The sequence below is a fragment of the Bacillus rossius genome, chromosome 3 (genome assembly GCF_032445375.1).
Source record: "Bacillus rossius redtenbacheri isolate Brsri chromosome 3, Brsri_v3, whole genome shotgun sequence".
Taxonomy (NCBI): domain Eukaryota; kingdom Metazoa; phylum Arthropoda; class Insecta; order Phasmatodea; family Bacillidae; genus Bacillus; species Bacillus rossius.
Window position 1 is genome coordinate 56,426,589 of NC_086332.1, and position 14,828 is coordinate 56,441,416.

A 14,828-nucleotide genomic window follows, 5' to 3' on the forward strand; every position below is an offset into this window, starting at 1 on the left:
ATTGCAACACGTTAATTGAAATTAAGAACAGCAATCATAATACAAATTACTTGACAAAATTCAACTTATTGAGAAAAACCTGAAAAATTAGGCCTAAACAGGCAAAAATCTAGTACAACGGCTCATTTGTGAATAATTACATAAAAAAAGGAATGATTAAAAATGTCTAATAAAATACAACATACCTTCTTAAAAAACATAGCACATGCAAATAACATACGTATATTAATATTCATAACGTCTGATTCTACTGTTTCATAACATATACATCACTCAAAAAACATTGACTTATTTATATTTACCTATACAAAAAGAAGTTTAAAAGAAAATTATTTATCTTGGAGGGCAGGGTTCTGCAACGCTACAATGTGTTTCTTTAATACGGAAGGAAAAGCTACACTAGTGCATGTTATCTAAGCATAATTGTCACCATTTGTATATTATAAATATAAAAGACTTAAAGTGTACATTCAAACAAAACATAGATATTTCTTGTAGGGAAGTCAATGTATTTTTTGTGGTGATAAAAATGTACCTAATGTATCCGAGCAGAGAGGATTTCTATTAGGCAGCGATGTTGCGGGTAAACAAGTGAAGTGTTAAGCAATAACTTAACTCCTGTAATACCTACTATGTTATCTTTTATTATACTCTGCATCGGTGTTATCTTACAATAATCATAATTTCTTAATTCATTATTAAGCTTGCTAATGGCAGCCAAGCCATGGCGGTTGCGAAGTATCTACTTTAACTGCTTCCAATATTCTGAAGACTTTAACTAATCATCGCGCTTCCTGCCAAGTGCTCGGACCCTGCTTGGTCCCTACTTTACGACTATTCTCCTCCAGCTTCTACGAAAGACTCTCTCGACCCGATAGCTTCCTCTGCCTTTATTCCCACTCTGTCTCAACCCTGTGACCCGGGGTCACTCTGTAACAACTTTGTTACCGGGAGGTCAGTTCCTGCCCTGGTTCTGTAAACATGGTTGCTCGCATGTTTTTACTTCCAGGCCAAGAGGCTGTGCGTTATTTACCCAAGTTCCGCTACTGGTTCATGGTACATTTCCTGTTGTCCCGTGGCTTCAGGCTCCCGCAGGTAAACTATTGACTCTGTACACACTCAGTCATCTCGACAACATCCGCCCTGGCTTCGCTTGCCTGACAGCCCAAGTAGCTAATACATTAACTAAAATTAATACACATAACTCAATACATAGAGTAAAAGTTTCACATATATCACACTACTTCCCCGATGCATATGCTATTACATTATTTGAATAAACCTGATTGTCATTACAGTTGAATCTCTTCTCTATACTATAGTATCTACTTAAGAGAAAAGCAAATCCATAATCTAATTGATGACTTCTTATCACATTACTCAAATTTAAAGTTTCATTAGTGAATATTTATTACAAAACCTGCAAGTTTATGTGATAATCAGAGGAAATATGTGCACAGATACCACCACCATGATGCAATTTAAAACCGAAATCTAGACTGCCATAACAAAGGCTGAGAAAGCCTGAGATAATCTTTGAAATGTGTACCTATTGACAAAGTTGAAAGTGTAGACAAAACATGTTTCAATTTATGAAAGTAACTAGGGTAATTTTGAGGATGTTTAGTGGTAAAGAGAGCTGTGCAGACCTTGTCTTGAAAATGGAACACAACTATGTTCTGTATTAACAACACAATGCAATGCCTCTTTAGTAAACAGTGGCCAGAGAAATCCTGGCAAAGTCAAAGCATTAATTACTACTCAGCAGGCACATAAGGAAACGCACAAAGATAATCTAACAATTCCCAAACATGCCCACAACTGAATCACATCATGTGAACATTTTAATAGTTTGTTAACTTACTTACTGCTGGTCTTTGAAGTTTTCAAACAAACCTAAAACATTTTTTTATTGAGGATTATCATTCCTTCCTTTTTAGGAAAAGAGCTACTATAATCATGTTAATTTTTTTCACAATAATTTTAAAATGATTTTAAAAATGTACAGAGTTGTTTTTTCAGCTTTTTAAAAATGTGATTTAATAAAGCATTTACTTAAAAATATTAAACAGAACTGGTAACATATTTTTCTGTAATTTCAAAGAATTTTTAACTCTCACAGTTATAAATAAAAAGAGTACTGTTGGCTTGTTTACATGTGGTGTGGATCCATATTTGTTTATATATAAAATTATAAATCTACAATTTTAACAGTTTCCATATTTCACCTCCAAGCTAAATTCACTGTTGGTACTTACAAGAAGTTATTTTTCATTTTGCTTGCCTTCTGAAATAACGAACTCCGTTCACCATTCTCACGTCCCAAAAATTTTCAACTTACAAGTTCACTAACCAAAACAAGCTTCGGATGTGTTTACTGTTTCGTAGCAAACAAAAAACAGCTGGGCGGGCATGCAAGTACAAAACGTCATCATGTCCGTGATTGGTGTATGCAGCGCAATGATCACCGCAATTTAGAAATCAGCCATGCAATTGGCCAGTTCTCTATTTCCTGTTTGGTTTCAGCACAATTCGCTAGAGGGCGACGTAAGTCGTACTAAAAAAATTAATAATTCAGCTGCTGTTGTGTGTTGTGTAATTTGCCAGGTAGGATGTAATTGGATAATGACAGCGGCTATTATAATTTTTTTTCGAAAGCTTATATTTCTGACTCTGAGCCATTTTAACATTTATGCTATTTTGACCGTGACCTGTGCATGTAAATATTGTACAAAATCTTAATTGACTTTTTTAATACTAACCAAATTTTACACATGATTAATGACATTCTTTACATTTTTTTTTACGACCTACACAGCCTATATTTTTGACTTTATGGATAATTGAATAAATAGTTAGTGGGTGTGTCAATATCAAGCAGCATGTCAATTACTAATTGACTATAAGTATGTTCTATAATTTGCTTCTGCTAGACACTTTGCTGTTCATGTGATGTCATAATTATATGTATGATAATGGATGGTTGTGAAAATAAAGATTTTGCCAAGGCAAGAATCTTTGAGGTCATGTGATGTCATAATCCCATGTGTTGTAATTATTTTTTTTCTTTCATTTTGGAATAAAGTAGGCTAGTTTCCTGTATTGAACTTAAAAGGTTCTTAAAAGTATAATAATCATGTGACTGTTTTAAATATTTATGCATCTTCTTAATGAAGCATATCATGATAGACAGCACAATATTTAACTTTGTATGCAAATAAATGGTGCACTTTGAAATTAATTTTAATCAAACTTTAACTACTGGGCAAAGGAAAACCATGATTTATTTGAATGCTCTGTTTCAGGGTATTATTGCATTTATTTACCATCACAAGATCCTACTTAAAATTGAGAACCAAGTAAGCATGTATTTTTAAATGCTGATGTAGATGTTTATTTTAAATTATTATCAGGACTGTTTTAGATAGTGATACTTAACAAAAGTGATATCACCACGATGGCATCACTTACAAAATTGCACATGTACTTATGGGATAAGCACACAAATATGGGAGCTTTGGGTGAGGAACTATAAACACACTATTTTTAAATATTTGGAATGTTATATTTTTCCGGTATCTTAAACTAGAATATAATTCTCCCCCATTCCCCCGGATAGTATTCTACTTTACGGTACCAATTTTTCATTATCAATAAAATTATGTCTGTATACATTACAACTTATGGTGGTATAGGGGAAATTAACAGCATGCTCTGTTTATTATAAAAATTAATTTTATTGAAAAATAAAAGTTTTGTGAAAATGGTAAATTATGTGGAAAAAAACCCTGGGATCGCAAAATAGAGTTGCCTGGGTGGGACTGTATTCTAGTTCACGATACCAAGAAAATATCTCGAAAATTCTAACTTTCAATAAATTAACACCGGTATCGCAAAATAGATTTGACTGAGTGGGACTGTATTCCAATTAACAATTCTGAGGAAATATTGTATCGTAAAGACTCGCTTTCTAAAAAAAATTAAATACCTGTATTGCAAAATAGAGTAGACTGGGTGGAACTGTAGGTACTCTACTACTTCATGATACCGAGAAAAATATTAAATGATATTTCACATTTTTACCGGTATCACGAAATATAGTATACCGGGTGGGACTGAATTCTACTTCCCGATACTGACAAAAATACTATCTAGAATTTCATTAAGGTAATTATTTAAATCTGTATCAAAATAGACTAGACCAGGTGGGCCTTTTTTTCTATTTCATGATACCACTAAATTTTGATCCTAAAAATTATTATTTTATACAAATGAAGTATTTTTATTGCAAAACAAACGAGACCGTGTAGAATTTCAGTCTCCTTTACGATACCTTCCACCTATAGTATACTAATTTACTAAAATGAAATATGCAAAAGGGTTTTTACTAGCCAACCTACCCTCACCAAACCTTTCACTTTATTAATAACTTTTATGATTCACCTAACCAAAGCAACTATTTCACTTAACATCGCTAATGAAACGCACACAACACACCTCTCACCTAACACATCAAATGAAATTCACATAAATCTACTAATCACAAAAATTTAAAGCCGTAAAAGCATTATGGCAATAGTCGTTTTCCGTCAATTTTTCTCTTGTAGATGTTAAATTTTCACCAAAAACAATTTGCCATTTCTCCTCTTAATTTATTCAATATCGTGAAACACAAACTGTTACTTCCCTGGTCACTACTACGATAACCACCACATGTTCTCTCTCTCTGCACTGTACTGTTATATTGATACAATTTAAATAAACAAGACCTCCCTCTTATCTCGTCACTACTACACTCATTACCCCACACATCCTACAAATTTCTTATAACTTAATGCTTATGCATACTTTTTTATTCGATTTATAATGCTATTCAGTTCAACTTATTAATTCACTCTTCCTCGTATAAACAACCTCTACTATTGCTCCAAAAAACACACTATTATTTGCCTTTTTTTCTACAGTGCTATTTTGTCTTTGCTGTTGCCAATACTACATTCAATATTTTCCTTCGTTCCACCATTTAATTTATTATCATTGGCCAACTTCCATTATATAATTATTTTCTCGCACTAGGCCGGTATCACAATGTAGAATTGAGCCAAATTATCTAATAATGTATTCAGGTGGGGCCCAGCATCGAATTTTGCAAAGGGCAATTTTTTGTGAGGTTTAAGTGGAGTGAATGACTATAGGGTTTTGGGTGGTAGGTAGAAATAACTTTCAGTTAAACAGAACGTCATAAATTAGACATTTTGAAAAGCAACAGCCAATTATTTTAACACATTTCTGACATTTTTAAAAGTATGTATACCTCCAGTTATTTTTAGTTATGGGGTAGTTACTGGGGGGGGGGGAGGTAGCTATTGTCCCAACGCACCTCCCATCGGACCGCCACTGAATGTATCTTGCACATGTGGTCAAGTGAGTTAAGGCAATGAAACAAATAGGTTTTGTAGTAATTGCACATTATCCATGCACTTTTGTTGTATTTTATATACACTACCTTAATCAAAATTGAATTCAAATCCATCATTAAAAAAAAAAGAATAATTTAGTAAACACCTGGCAGTACAATTTTTTTTTATACTGGGCTTCTACCTGGACTTCTCCTCATACTTCACGCTCCCTTTAAGCCAACTCCTTAATTCCCTCACCCCTCTCACAACCAATTACTTCCCTTCAAATCCATTCAACTCCTGCCTTGTCCTCACCAGAAACTAGTGCTTCCCCATTTCTGTTCGCCTCCACACCTTTTGCACTCTCTCTCTCTGTCTGTGACCTGCTTTCCCCAGTCCCTCTCCCACTTGAACACTTTGAGCAGTCTTACCAGCCTCAGTAGTCTTTTCTGTAGCGTGTCCCACTTCAGATTTATGATCACGTTGGCCTATGCATTTTTCACTCTTCCCTGTCCCTTCTGCTTCATAGACCCATGACCCATTTCACTGTCCAGTGCTGTACCAAATTTTGTAATAGGGACAAAGTGGGATACTGGTAAGAAATACACGAGACAAGTGATGTTAGCGAACCTGGTGGCATGGAATGTACCTACATTTTTAAGTGAATGAAACTGTTACAGGAGTGGCATCTAGCAGGGTTGAATGTAAAATAGCTTGAAAGCAATGCAGCAAAGTGTCTTGCGCTTCGCCAATGCTAATTGGCTAGTGTTCCTCATATTCTCCTATTACGATATTTGGTTGTACTTTCTCTAACTCTTGTACCTTCGTCGCTAAATATGGGTCCCAAACTGCCACTGCATGGTTGGCATATTTTACAAATCATAAATTTCACTGTGAATTTTATAAAATTTAATTTTTGCTGTGTTCTAGTTTGATACAGTGTGCAAAGTGTCAACGTCTTCCTGAGCCGTTCACTTGTTTCAACACCTTGAGTCCTTTTCAAAAATTTTATTTTGTTATTTATCAACAAACAATCTAGGGATCTAAAAGGTTATATTGCTGGAGTCCTTGGGTGGAAGGGAACATTCAGGGGTGCTTGTTGAATTGGAACAGCTACACTTTGACGTTGCACATTCAATGAAATTCTAAGGCTACAAAACCATGTAAGAGTGGTTAGCTGGTGAATTCGGACACAGCTTTTGAGATAACATTTATTTCAGATAATTGCTAAAACTTCTTATGCTTTTATTAATTTTGTTATGAAGTCAGGTAGGACGCTATTGATTTAGCTCATATTTTCTTCTGTAACATAACAATCTTGATGCTGTATGATTATGATTGTTTGCAGTTTAAGTTAGCTTACCAGTTGTCTTTATTGTATTCATTATATTTTTTCATTAATACTTTTTTTTTATTTTGTTTTAGTAATAATTTACCATGTCTATCGTGCAAGAAAATTCACAACATTCAAGTTCTGAGGCTGTAAAACCTGTGACATCGTTCCGTATTGAACGATTGAAGAGAGAAGTAAGTAGCAGACTTTGTACCAACTTAAGTAGTACTTGAGATATATGCTGATTGTGTGTTATTTCTTAAGAGGGAGAGATAGTTTGGTTCTAAACACTAACCGAGTGTTGCAACTTCTAGTAATGCTACTAAAATAAAATAATTTTAAAAAAAACCTGTTTTTGCATTACTGAGTACCTATGTGGTATGTTATTTATTAATTTTCTATCTTATTAATACTATTACATTCCATACACATGTGTATGATGCTTACATCAATGTTTCTTTTGACATTGGAAGTTTGATATCTAGCTTGGAAGTAGTCTGCAATGTGAATATTGATGACTTCACCAACATGGCAGCGCTGAGATTATTGTCACCCTTATAGGATGAGTGCATGAATATAGGGTTTTGGGCAGGAAACTTTCACGTGCTTGGTGCTTGTTTTGCACAAAAATTTGTTTCCTTTGAAAATAACTTTTAGGTTTTGTATTTTATACTACTGCACTAACTTTTCTGGTACCGAAGATGTATTACCCACAATATCATATTATATGCTACAATGCTGGGTAATTTATATATTTGCCATACCACTTTTCAGAATTTAATTATTATTTTCAAATGATTTTAACGTCCTGGGTATCGCAAAGTATACTTCAGCACTACATATTCTAGTATAGAATATAATACCAAAGAGATATCTATTACTTTCTCTGCCATAATGTAACTTCCTCAATAAAAATATCTTGTGCAAAACAAGCATGTGAATCTTCTCTGTCCAAATTGCACTATCCCCGCACTTGTATCGTAAGAAGTATACATCGTAATTACTTCAACCACCTTGTTGATGAGAAAAAAGGAGCTGCGCTGCGGAGGAGGACGGACGCATCCAGGAGCCACTCGTCCCGACCTTTACATCTAAGCTGTGTGTAGCACTTTTCAGTGCTACCCAGCGGTTCTTGAAAGGGAGCCTGTGCACTCAGTGTGCGCAGGCAGGTAATCTGAGCTACGGTAAGCAGGTAAAGGTATTTTATTACTGACGACCAACGAGCCCTGTGACACCCGGGGAGTTAGATCCCCTACAGCCTAGCCTGAACCCGGCTAACTTAGCCCCGGGGGACGGTCAGTGGGTGCGCTAGGGTGTGAGGCACGGACTTCATAATGACGACGGAAATCGACGAAACGACGTCCTCCCCTCAGGAGGGAATGAATGACGGTGACTGGCAGACAGTCGCCACTAAGAAGGCAAAGAGGTCGCACCATGAGATGGCGGCCTCTACCTCCGACCAGCAGGCGGGCCCCGCCCCCCCCCCAACTCATCAGCCACCTGCGGCAGCATCCAAGGCTCCTCGCGTCAAGCCACTCTTCGTGTTTCTTGACCAGGGGCACCAATACCCGCGTGTATACCATGCGCTGAAAAACGCTCTCACCGAGCGTTTTACATGTACCAACCGCGGCAAAGACGATCTCATGGTGCATACTGCCTCCATCGCGGACTACGCACGCGCGATTAAGGCCCTTCAGGCCATTGGGGCACAGCATTCGGTGCTCTTGCAACAGCACGAAGTGCCGAAGAAATTCGTGCTGCGCGGCGTCCACCGACACACGCCGACGGACTTCCTGCAGGAGGAGTTCGCCGCACTAAACCTGCCTGTCCAGAACCACTGGTTCCTGGAAAACAGGCAGCGGCGGGAAAAGTGCGACGCCCTTGTCATCGAGGTCCCGCAATCGTGCGACACGGCTCGCATACAGGCTCTGCGCAAGTTCGCAGGAATGCGGATTCGCGTAGACGACTACCGACGTCCGAAGGGCCCGGCGCAGTGCAGCAACTGCCAGCGTTTTAATCACGTTGGCGAGGGCTGCAGTGTGGCACCAGTCTGCCGATGGTGCAGCGGCCCGCACAGCGCCACCGACTGCCCGAACGGGGGCAAACAAGAGCACAAGAAGTGTGCCCACTGTACCAAGCAGCACTGCGCCAACTTCAAAGGGTGCAGTGCCTACAAGAAGGAGACGCGGAGGCACCTTCCTCCCCAAGAGTGTAAGAAGCGGGAGCAGCAGTCCCGCCGCGACATGCGCGACAACATGCGCGCCACGGACCAGCCCCAGCCACCTCAACAGCGGGCACCACAGGGGCACCACGCCCCCCACGACACAACCCCTGGGGCCCACCGCCGCCGTGCTTCGGCGACTATCTGGCGCAGGCCAGTGGGAGCCGGTTTGCGCCCCTGCAGCAGCACTGGGAGCCCAGCCACAATGAGCTGGACTACCCAGTGCTTGCCAACAACCCGTGGCAGAGGAAGAAGGGGTTCAAGAAGAACCCCACGGGCCACAAAAATGGCCAAGGAAAGCCCCCGCGCCCCGCCCAGGACAGGCCCCGACAGCCTGCCCAGGACAAGCTGGCAGCCACCAAGCCAGCTCCAACACCGGCGAAGAGGACGCCAGCTCCCGCACAGCCGCAGGCCGCACCTGAGGCTGCCATGGCTGTTGACGCAGCGCCAGAGCTGCCAACTGCCCAGCCGATACCCCCCACCAGCGCACTGGCGCCGCAGCTCGGGGACATCCAGGCGGTCATCTACTCCCACGAAGCCATTCGTGGAGACGCCCGACTGCAGAGCGCCATCGGCCCTCTGTGCCAGCTTCTGGTCATCTGGCTGGACACATCCAAATCCATGGCCGACAAAATACGAGCCACCATGGATTGCGTATGTGCGCTTGCTGGCGTCATAAATGACCAGCCATAACTCGGCCCCGAGTTCCAACACAACCCCGGCCACTAGACATAACTTACATTCCCTCCTATTCTGGAATGCACGCGGCCTTAAAAATAAATTACCGGAACTTATTAACCACCTGAATAAACATAAAATAAAAATAGCTGCGATCAATGAAACCCATTTAAAACCGACAGACAGGCTGACAATATTAAATTATGTCATACATAGGCGCGACCGAGACGCACGAGACGGCGGAGTAGCCCTTGCTGTACACACTAGTGTACAACACACTGCCTGCCAGCTTCCTGATTTCCAACAACTGGAGGCTATAGGAATTAATTCAAACATAAATCGGCAACAAATTAAATTAATTGCAATGTACGCCCCACCAGGCAGGTCCCTCAGCGTGGCAGATTTGGATACTTTATATGGAGCGGCCCCGAGCTTCCTTGCCGTAGGCGATATAAATGCCAAACACATAGAGTGGAACTGCAGGCGCGCTACAGCGAACGGCAGACTACTCTACACTCACCAACTCAACAAAAACTACACTGTACATGCTCCCTCAGAGCCTACACATGACTCTGGTCGACTGAACGACATGCCTGATATTTTAGATATCGCCCTGAACAAACGTGTCAACACGGGATTCAAACTCGAGGTTGTACACGACACGTCATCGGATCATTTCCCTGTTCATTTAATATTTGATGACGCAAATATAGACTCCAACCAGCCACGAAAAATCAGGGACTATAAAAACGCGGACTGGCAACAATTTAAAAACTACTTAACAATAAATCTCCCCGACGCGGCCGAAATAACCATTGAAAACAGCGATAATTTAAATTCCGCAATATTAGAACTAACAGAAAAAATCCAGGATGGTATTAGCCAGTGAATCCCAGAAAAGGAGGTTAGGTTAGCACACAACGAGCTGCCAGAATACATCCGCAGCTTGATTTCACAAAAAAAATCGACTGCGGTGTAAATACACACGGCGTCGTACACAAGAGACGAAATGCCGAATAAACGAACTACAAACAATAATTTCAGACGAAATCTCACTCTGGCGAGGCAGCCAGTGGGAAACTAAAATCGCGCGACTCGACACCCAGGACGGAAGTGCCTGGGCATTGACAAAGCGGATTTTAAATAAATCGGACAAAATCCCGCCCCTTGAAACAAACAATGGCGTAGTTTTTCAGCCCCGTGATAAGGCACAAGCTTTCGCCGGCACACTGGAAGCAGCATTCCAGCCCAACATAGGATATTCACGGCGCAAATTTACCGCGAACTCCGTGTTAAATTGCAACTGCCCACAACCTCTGAGCCATTACTTACACAGGCGCAAGAAATAAAGCGCGCGATCAAAAAATGAAGCTGCGAAAAGCTCCCGGGAATGATGGCATACAGGCTGTTGTTCTCAAACAACTCCCGAACGAAACACTCGAATATCTAGCCGAGTGCATAAATGCAATGTTTTGGTTAAATATTTTTCCCTCACAGTGGAAAGAGGCTAGAGTTATAGTCTTCCACAAGCCAGGTAAAAATAAAACACTGCCACAGAATTACAGACCTATCAGTCTGCTAAGTACTGTGTCTAAAGTCGTGGAGAGTATTATACTACACAGACTTAATGTACACATTCACAAGAATAACATACTGCAGAATGAACAATTCGGCTTTCGCAGTACACACTCGACAGTACATCAGCTCGTGCGCCTGACTGAAGAAATTACAAGCTCATTTAACGTACAGGATTACGTAGTCGCTACGTTTATAGATGTAGAGAAAGCCTTCGACAGAGTATTCCATGCGGGGCTAATCTACGAACTCTACCAAACAGGATTTCCAGACTGTTATATTAAACTAGTCGCATCCTATTTAGCAGACAGAACCTTTAGAGTATCTACTGAAGGAGCTCTATCAGACATAAAACAAATAAGAGCAGGTGTACCGCAGGGAAGCATCTTAGGCCCTGTACTCTTTAATATATATGTCAGTGACATGCCACGCCCCGCACACCGACTAGTAAAGCTGGGCTGTTATGCAGATGACACAGTGCTGTATAGCAGGTCCCACAACCTCCGGCTAGCTACCAACAGACTGCAAGTCGCGCTCACTGAGTTCGAACAATGGTGCACGACTTGGCGTATAAAAGTAAATACAACGAAATCAGAGGTTATTGTATTTACTCGTAAAAATCTCCCGCCTATAGAACACAGGCCGCAAATACGTTTGTTTGACGAACAAATACAGCATAAGGATGTAGTGAAATATCTAGGTGTTCACAGGGATAGGAAACTACTCTGGCGCAATCACATTGACACTAGGCGAGCGCAAGCGCAGGCTAGGATCAGTGCACTCTACCCAGTAATGAGTAGACAATGCGGCAGCAAGGTTAAAACCGGCCTACTGCTGTACAATGCTCTAATACGCCCAATAATTACGTATGCAGCCCCAGTCTGGGCAACAGCTGCCCCCACACACCTAATAAAACTGCAGCGGATTCAGAATAGGTGCATTCGAATCGCCACAGACGCCCCACGATACTGCCCTGTAGAAGCTTTGCATCGTGAAACCGAGTTGGAGACTTTGCAAGACTTTTACACTCGTACAACACAAACTTTTTACGATAAATGCGTAAATAGTTTAAATCCGCATATTTCCTCACTCGGAAATTATGATCCCGACGAAACACATAAATACAAACGCCCGAAATCCATCCTGGCGCACCGACCACCGTAGTGGCCCGTGATTGGCTGGAAGCTCTGGCCAATCACAGCGCACCTGCGCTCAGCCGAGGCCCGATCCCAACAGCGCGGTTGCGGACTGGCGAGAAAATTCTGCTTAAGAATCGCGCAGTTTTTACACTCGTATTTCTGGCAGCTCCAGACTTAGTATTAAGTATTTTATTTTTTAAGACATAACTTGAAGTCCTAATATTAGCATTAAGTAATAGAATTCTGAACATGTGCCTGACCACGTCCTGCAGTGCAAATACGCAACATTGGACTAGCCAATGATTGACATGCTCAGGCTGGCAGCACATTGTGACAGAATTAAATCTTCCCGCACCACCAGACACACCAGCGATTTGGCCCAGCGGGGCTCTAATAACTACACCAACACACAAATTCCCCATTCTTCTAGGAATGTTTATTTCTTAATTATTAAGTGAGCAGACTCACTATCGATGAATAGGTGTCCGACCATGTGCCTGACCACGTCCTGCGGTGCAAATAATCAACATTGGACTAGCCAATGATTGACATGCCCAGGCTGGCAGCACAATGTGTCGGGCATACATGGCCGTGGTAACTGGGGCAACCTGGGTGCTGCGGCCGTATAACTTATAGTTGTAAGATGTACTTTTTCTTTTCTTTCAGCTCACCTGGCTGGCTGGCAGCCTGGCGGGAAACGACGAAAGTCGCCCCCTTAAAACCAGTCATGCCCAAACCCCCAAATGCGGACAAAAATGTCCAAGTGCCCGCCCTTGCTTAGTAGATATTTTCTACTCTTCCAACTCTTCTTCCTGAGCCATCCTTCTATTCCCGTAGCCAACCCGCATGTAATTAATGCATGAAATTTTGCATCCCGCATGTAAGTGCCCAGGGTTTTCCCTGTGTCTATGCAGGTTTTACCTGGGCCCAAATTATCTAGTTTTAGTCTAGAATAGTCAGTGAGGGGAGTTAGTCATGGCGCCAATCGCTGCCATGGCTGGCCAATCCCCCTCCTAGCACACGATGCATGCACCCTCTCCCGCATGGCTAACCCCTGCATGATTAGAGCGTATAGGCTTCGGCCTGAGACACACTTAAAGTCTGTCCCTAATCCAGACCCCTCCCAAACACACTTCGTTTTAATTTAGGTTAGGAAAAAAAAAATCACCTTGTTGATGTCCTATATCTCCCATATCGCAATATAATTTTTAAATACTTTTTTAATTAGCTGACCTTCCCTCACCAAACCTTTCATTATGGTTTTATCTCTTCAACTATTGGAAAATTAATTACCTTATGAAAATGAGCCATTTTTCCATTACCTAATAAATTTTATGATTCACCTAACTAAAGAAAATAAATATTTCACCTAACATCGCAGCAAACAAAACTGCGCTACTACAAATCACAAACATTTAAGAACCGTAAACAACAACTTAACTTTCTTGGATTTCTGGCAATAATTGGTTATTGTCAATATTAATCTTGTATATATTAATTTTATTCCAAAAAAATTTGCATTGCGCAATTTAATTCATACAACATTACAAAAAACAAATTGTTGCTTTCCTGATCACTACTAGAATCACAACCACACATTTTCAACACTACTGTTAAATTAATTCAATATAAATAAACATAATCTTGCTTTCTCTCGTGATTACTACACTCATTACCACACATTTACTATAAATTTTTTACTGCCTACTAAATACTAATTGTGTACTTATTTATTCACTTCAAAAAGATTTTCTATTCTACTTATTACTTAACTCCTACTTGTACCACAACTGCTACTATAGCTCTATAACTCACTCTCACACTTAACATTTGTATTTATTTTCATTGTTACCAATACCTACCATATTTTCTTTTATCCACTATTTAAGTTTATTATCATTGGCCAACTTCCATGACGTCTTATACATTTTTCCCTATTTTCTTTCCAACCAATACATGCACAGTATCATGTAGTGAACTTGACCCCTAGAACTTTATTTAAGACACAAAAACCATAATCAAAAAATTATTGCCAAAAAGTTTTGAACCGTGAAGTTTCCTTAAAGTATCTTAAGTTAATATAGGATTTGCAACATCTATATTAGTATGATAAAAAAATCATAATTTACCTTCCACTTTTGTCCAATTCTAAGCCATTTTTTATATTTACATTAAACACTATTAATTTTTTTAATGGCTTAACATTTACAGAATTAAAAAAATATAAATTTAACATTTTTAGCCATTACCGATAAGGGTATAATGTGTATTACAAAACTAAAACTTAATTTTAAAAGCAATGTTAGTGGCTACTTCATAGTATAATATTAATTTCTTTCAGTAATTTTGTTTTTAGCTATTAAATCCCTTACAATTTTTCGAATTCAGAAAAAAAGGAAGTATTTAACTATGTTTTATTAAATAAATTCTAACCAATACCTTAAAATTTTTATTTCTGTAATAAATTAATTTTCTATATCAGT

At 39.9% G+C, this 14,828-nt stretch overlaps 2 protein-coding genes across 8 annotated transcripts in view; one reads left to right on the plus strand and one right to left on the minus strand.

Moving 5' to 3' along the window:
• The window catches only part of LOC134530725 (uncharacterized), a 22,527-nt gene extending 20,011 nt beyond the window's left edge, over positions 1–2,516 (minus strand). The window contains exon 1 of the mRNA XM_063365847.1: positions 2,259–2,516. The gene's annotated coding sequence lies outside the window, so the exon portion shown is untranslated. The remainder of the gene's footprint in view (positions 1–2,258) is intronic.
• Positions 2,379–14,828, plus strand: part of LOC134530722 (uncharacterized) — a 26,671-nt gene continuing 14,221 nt past the window's right edge. Inside the window, exons 1-3 of one of the 7 annotated variants that reach the window (XM_063365838.1) lie at positions 2,379–2,607; positions 3,306–3,359; positions 6,825–11,807. In XM_063365838.1, coding sequence (XP_063221908.1) covers positions 8,067–9,632 — 1,566 coding nt within the window. In that variant the 5' untranslated portion in view covers positions 2,379–2,607; positions 3,306–3,359; positions 6,825–8,066 and the 3' untranslated portion in view covers positions 9,633–11,807. The other 6 variants (XM_063365840.1, XM_063365843.1, XM_063365845.1 and 3 more) reach the window with 6 other exon arrangements.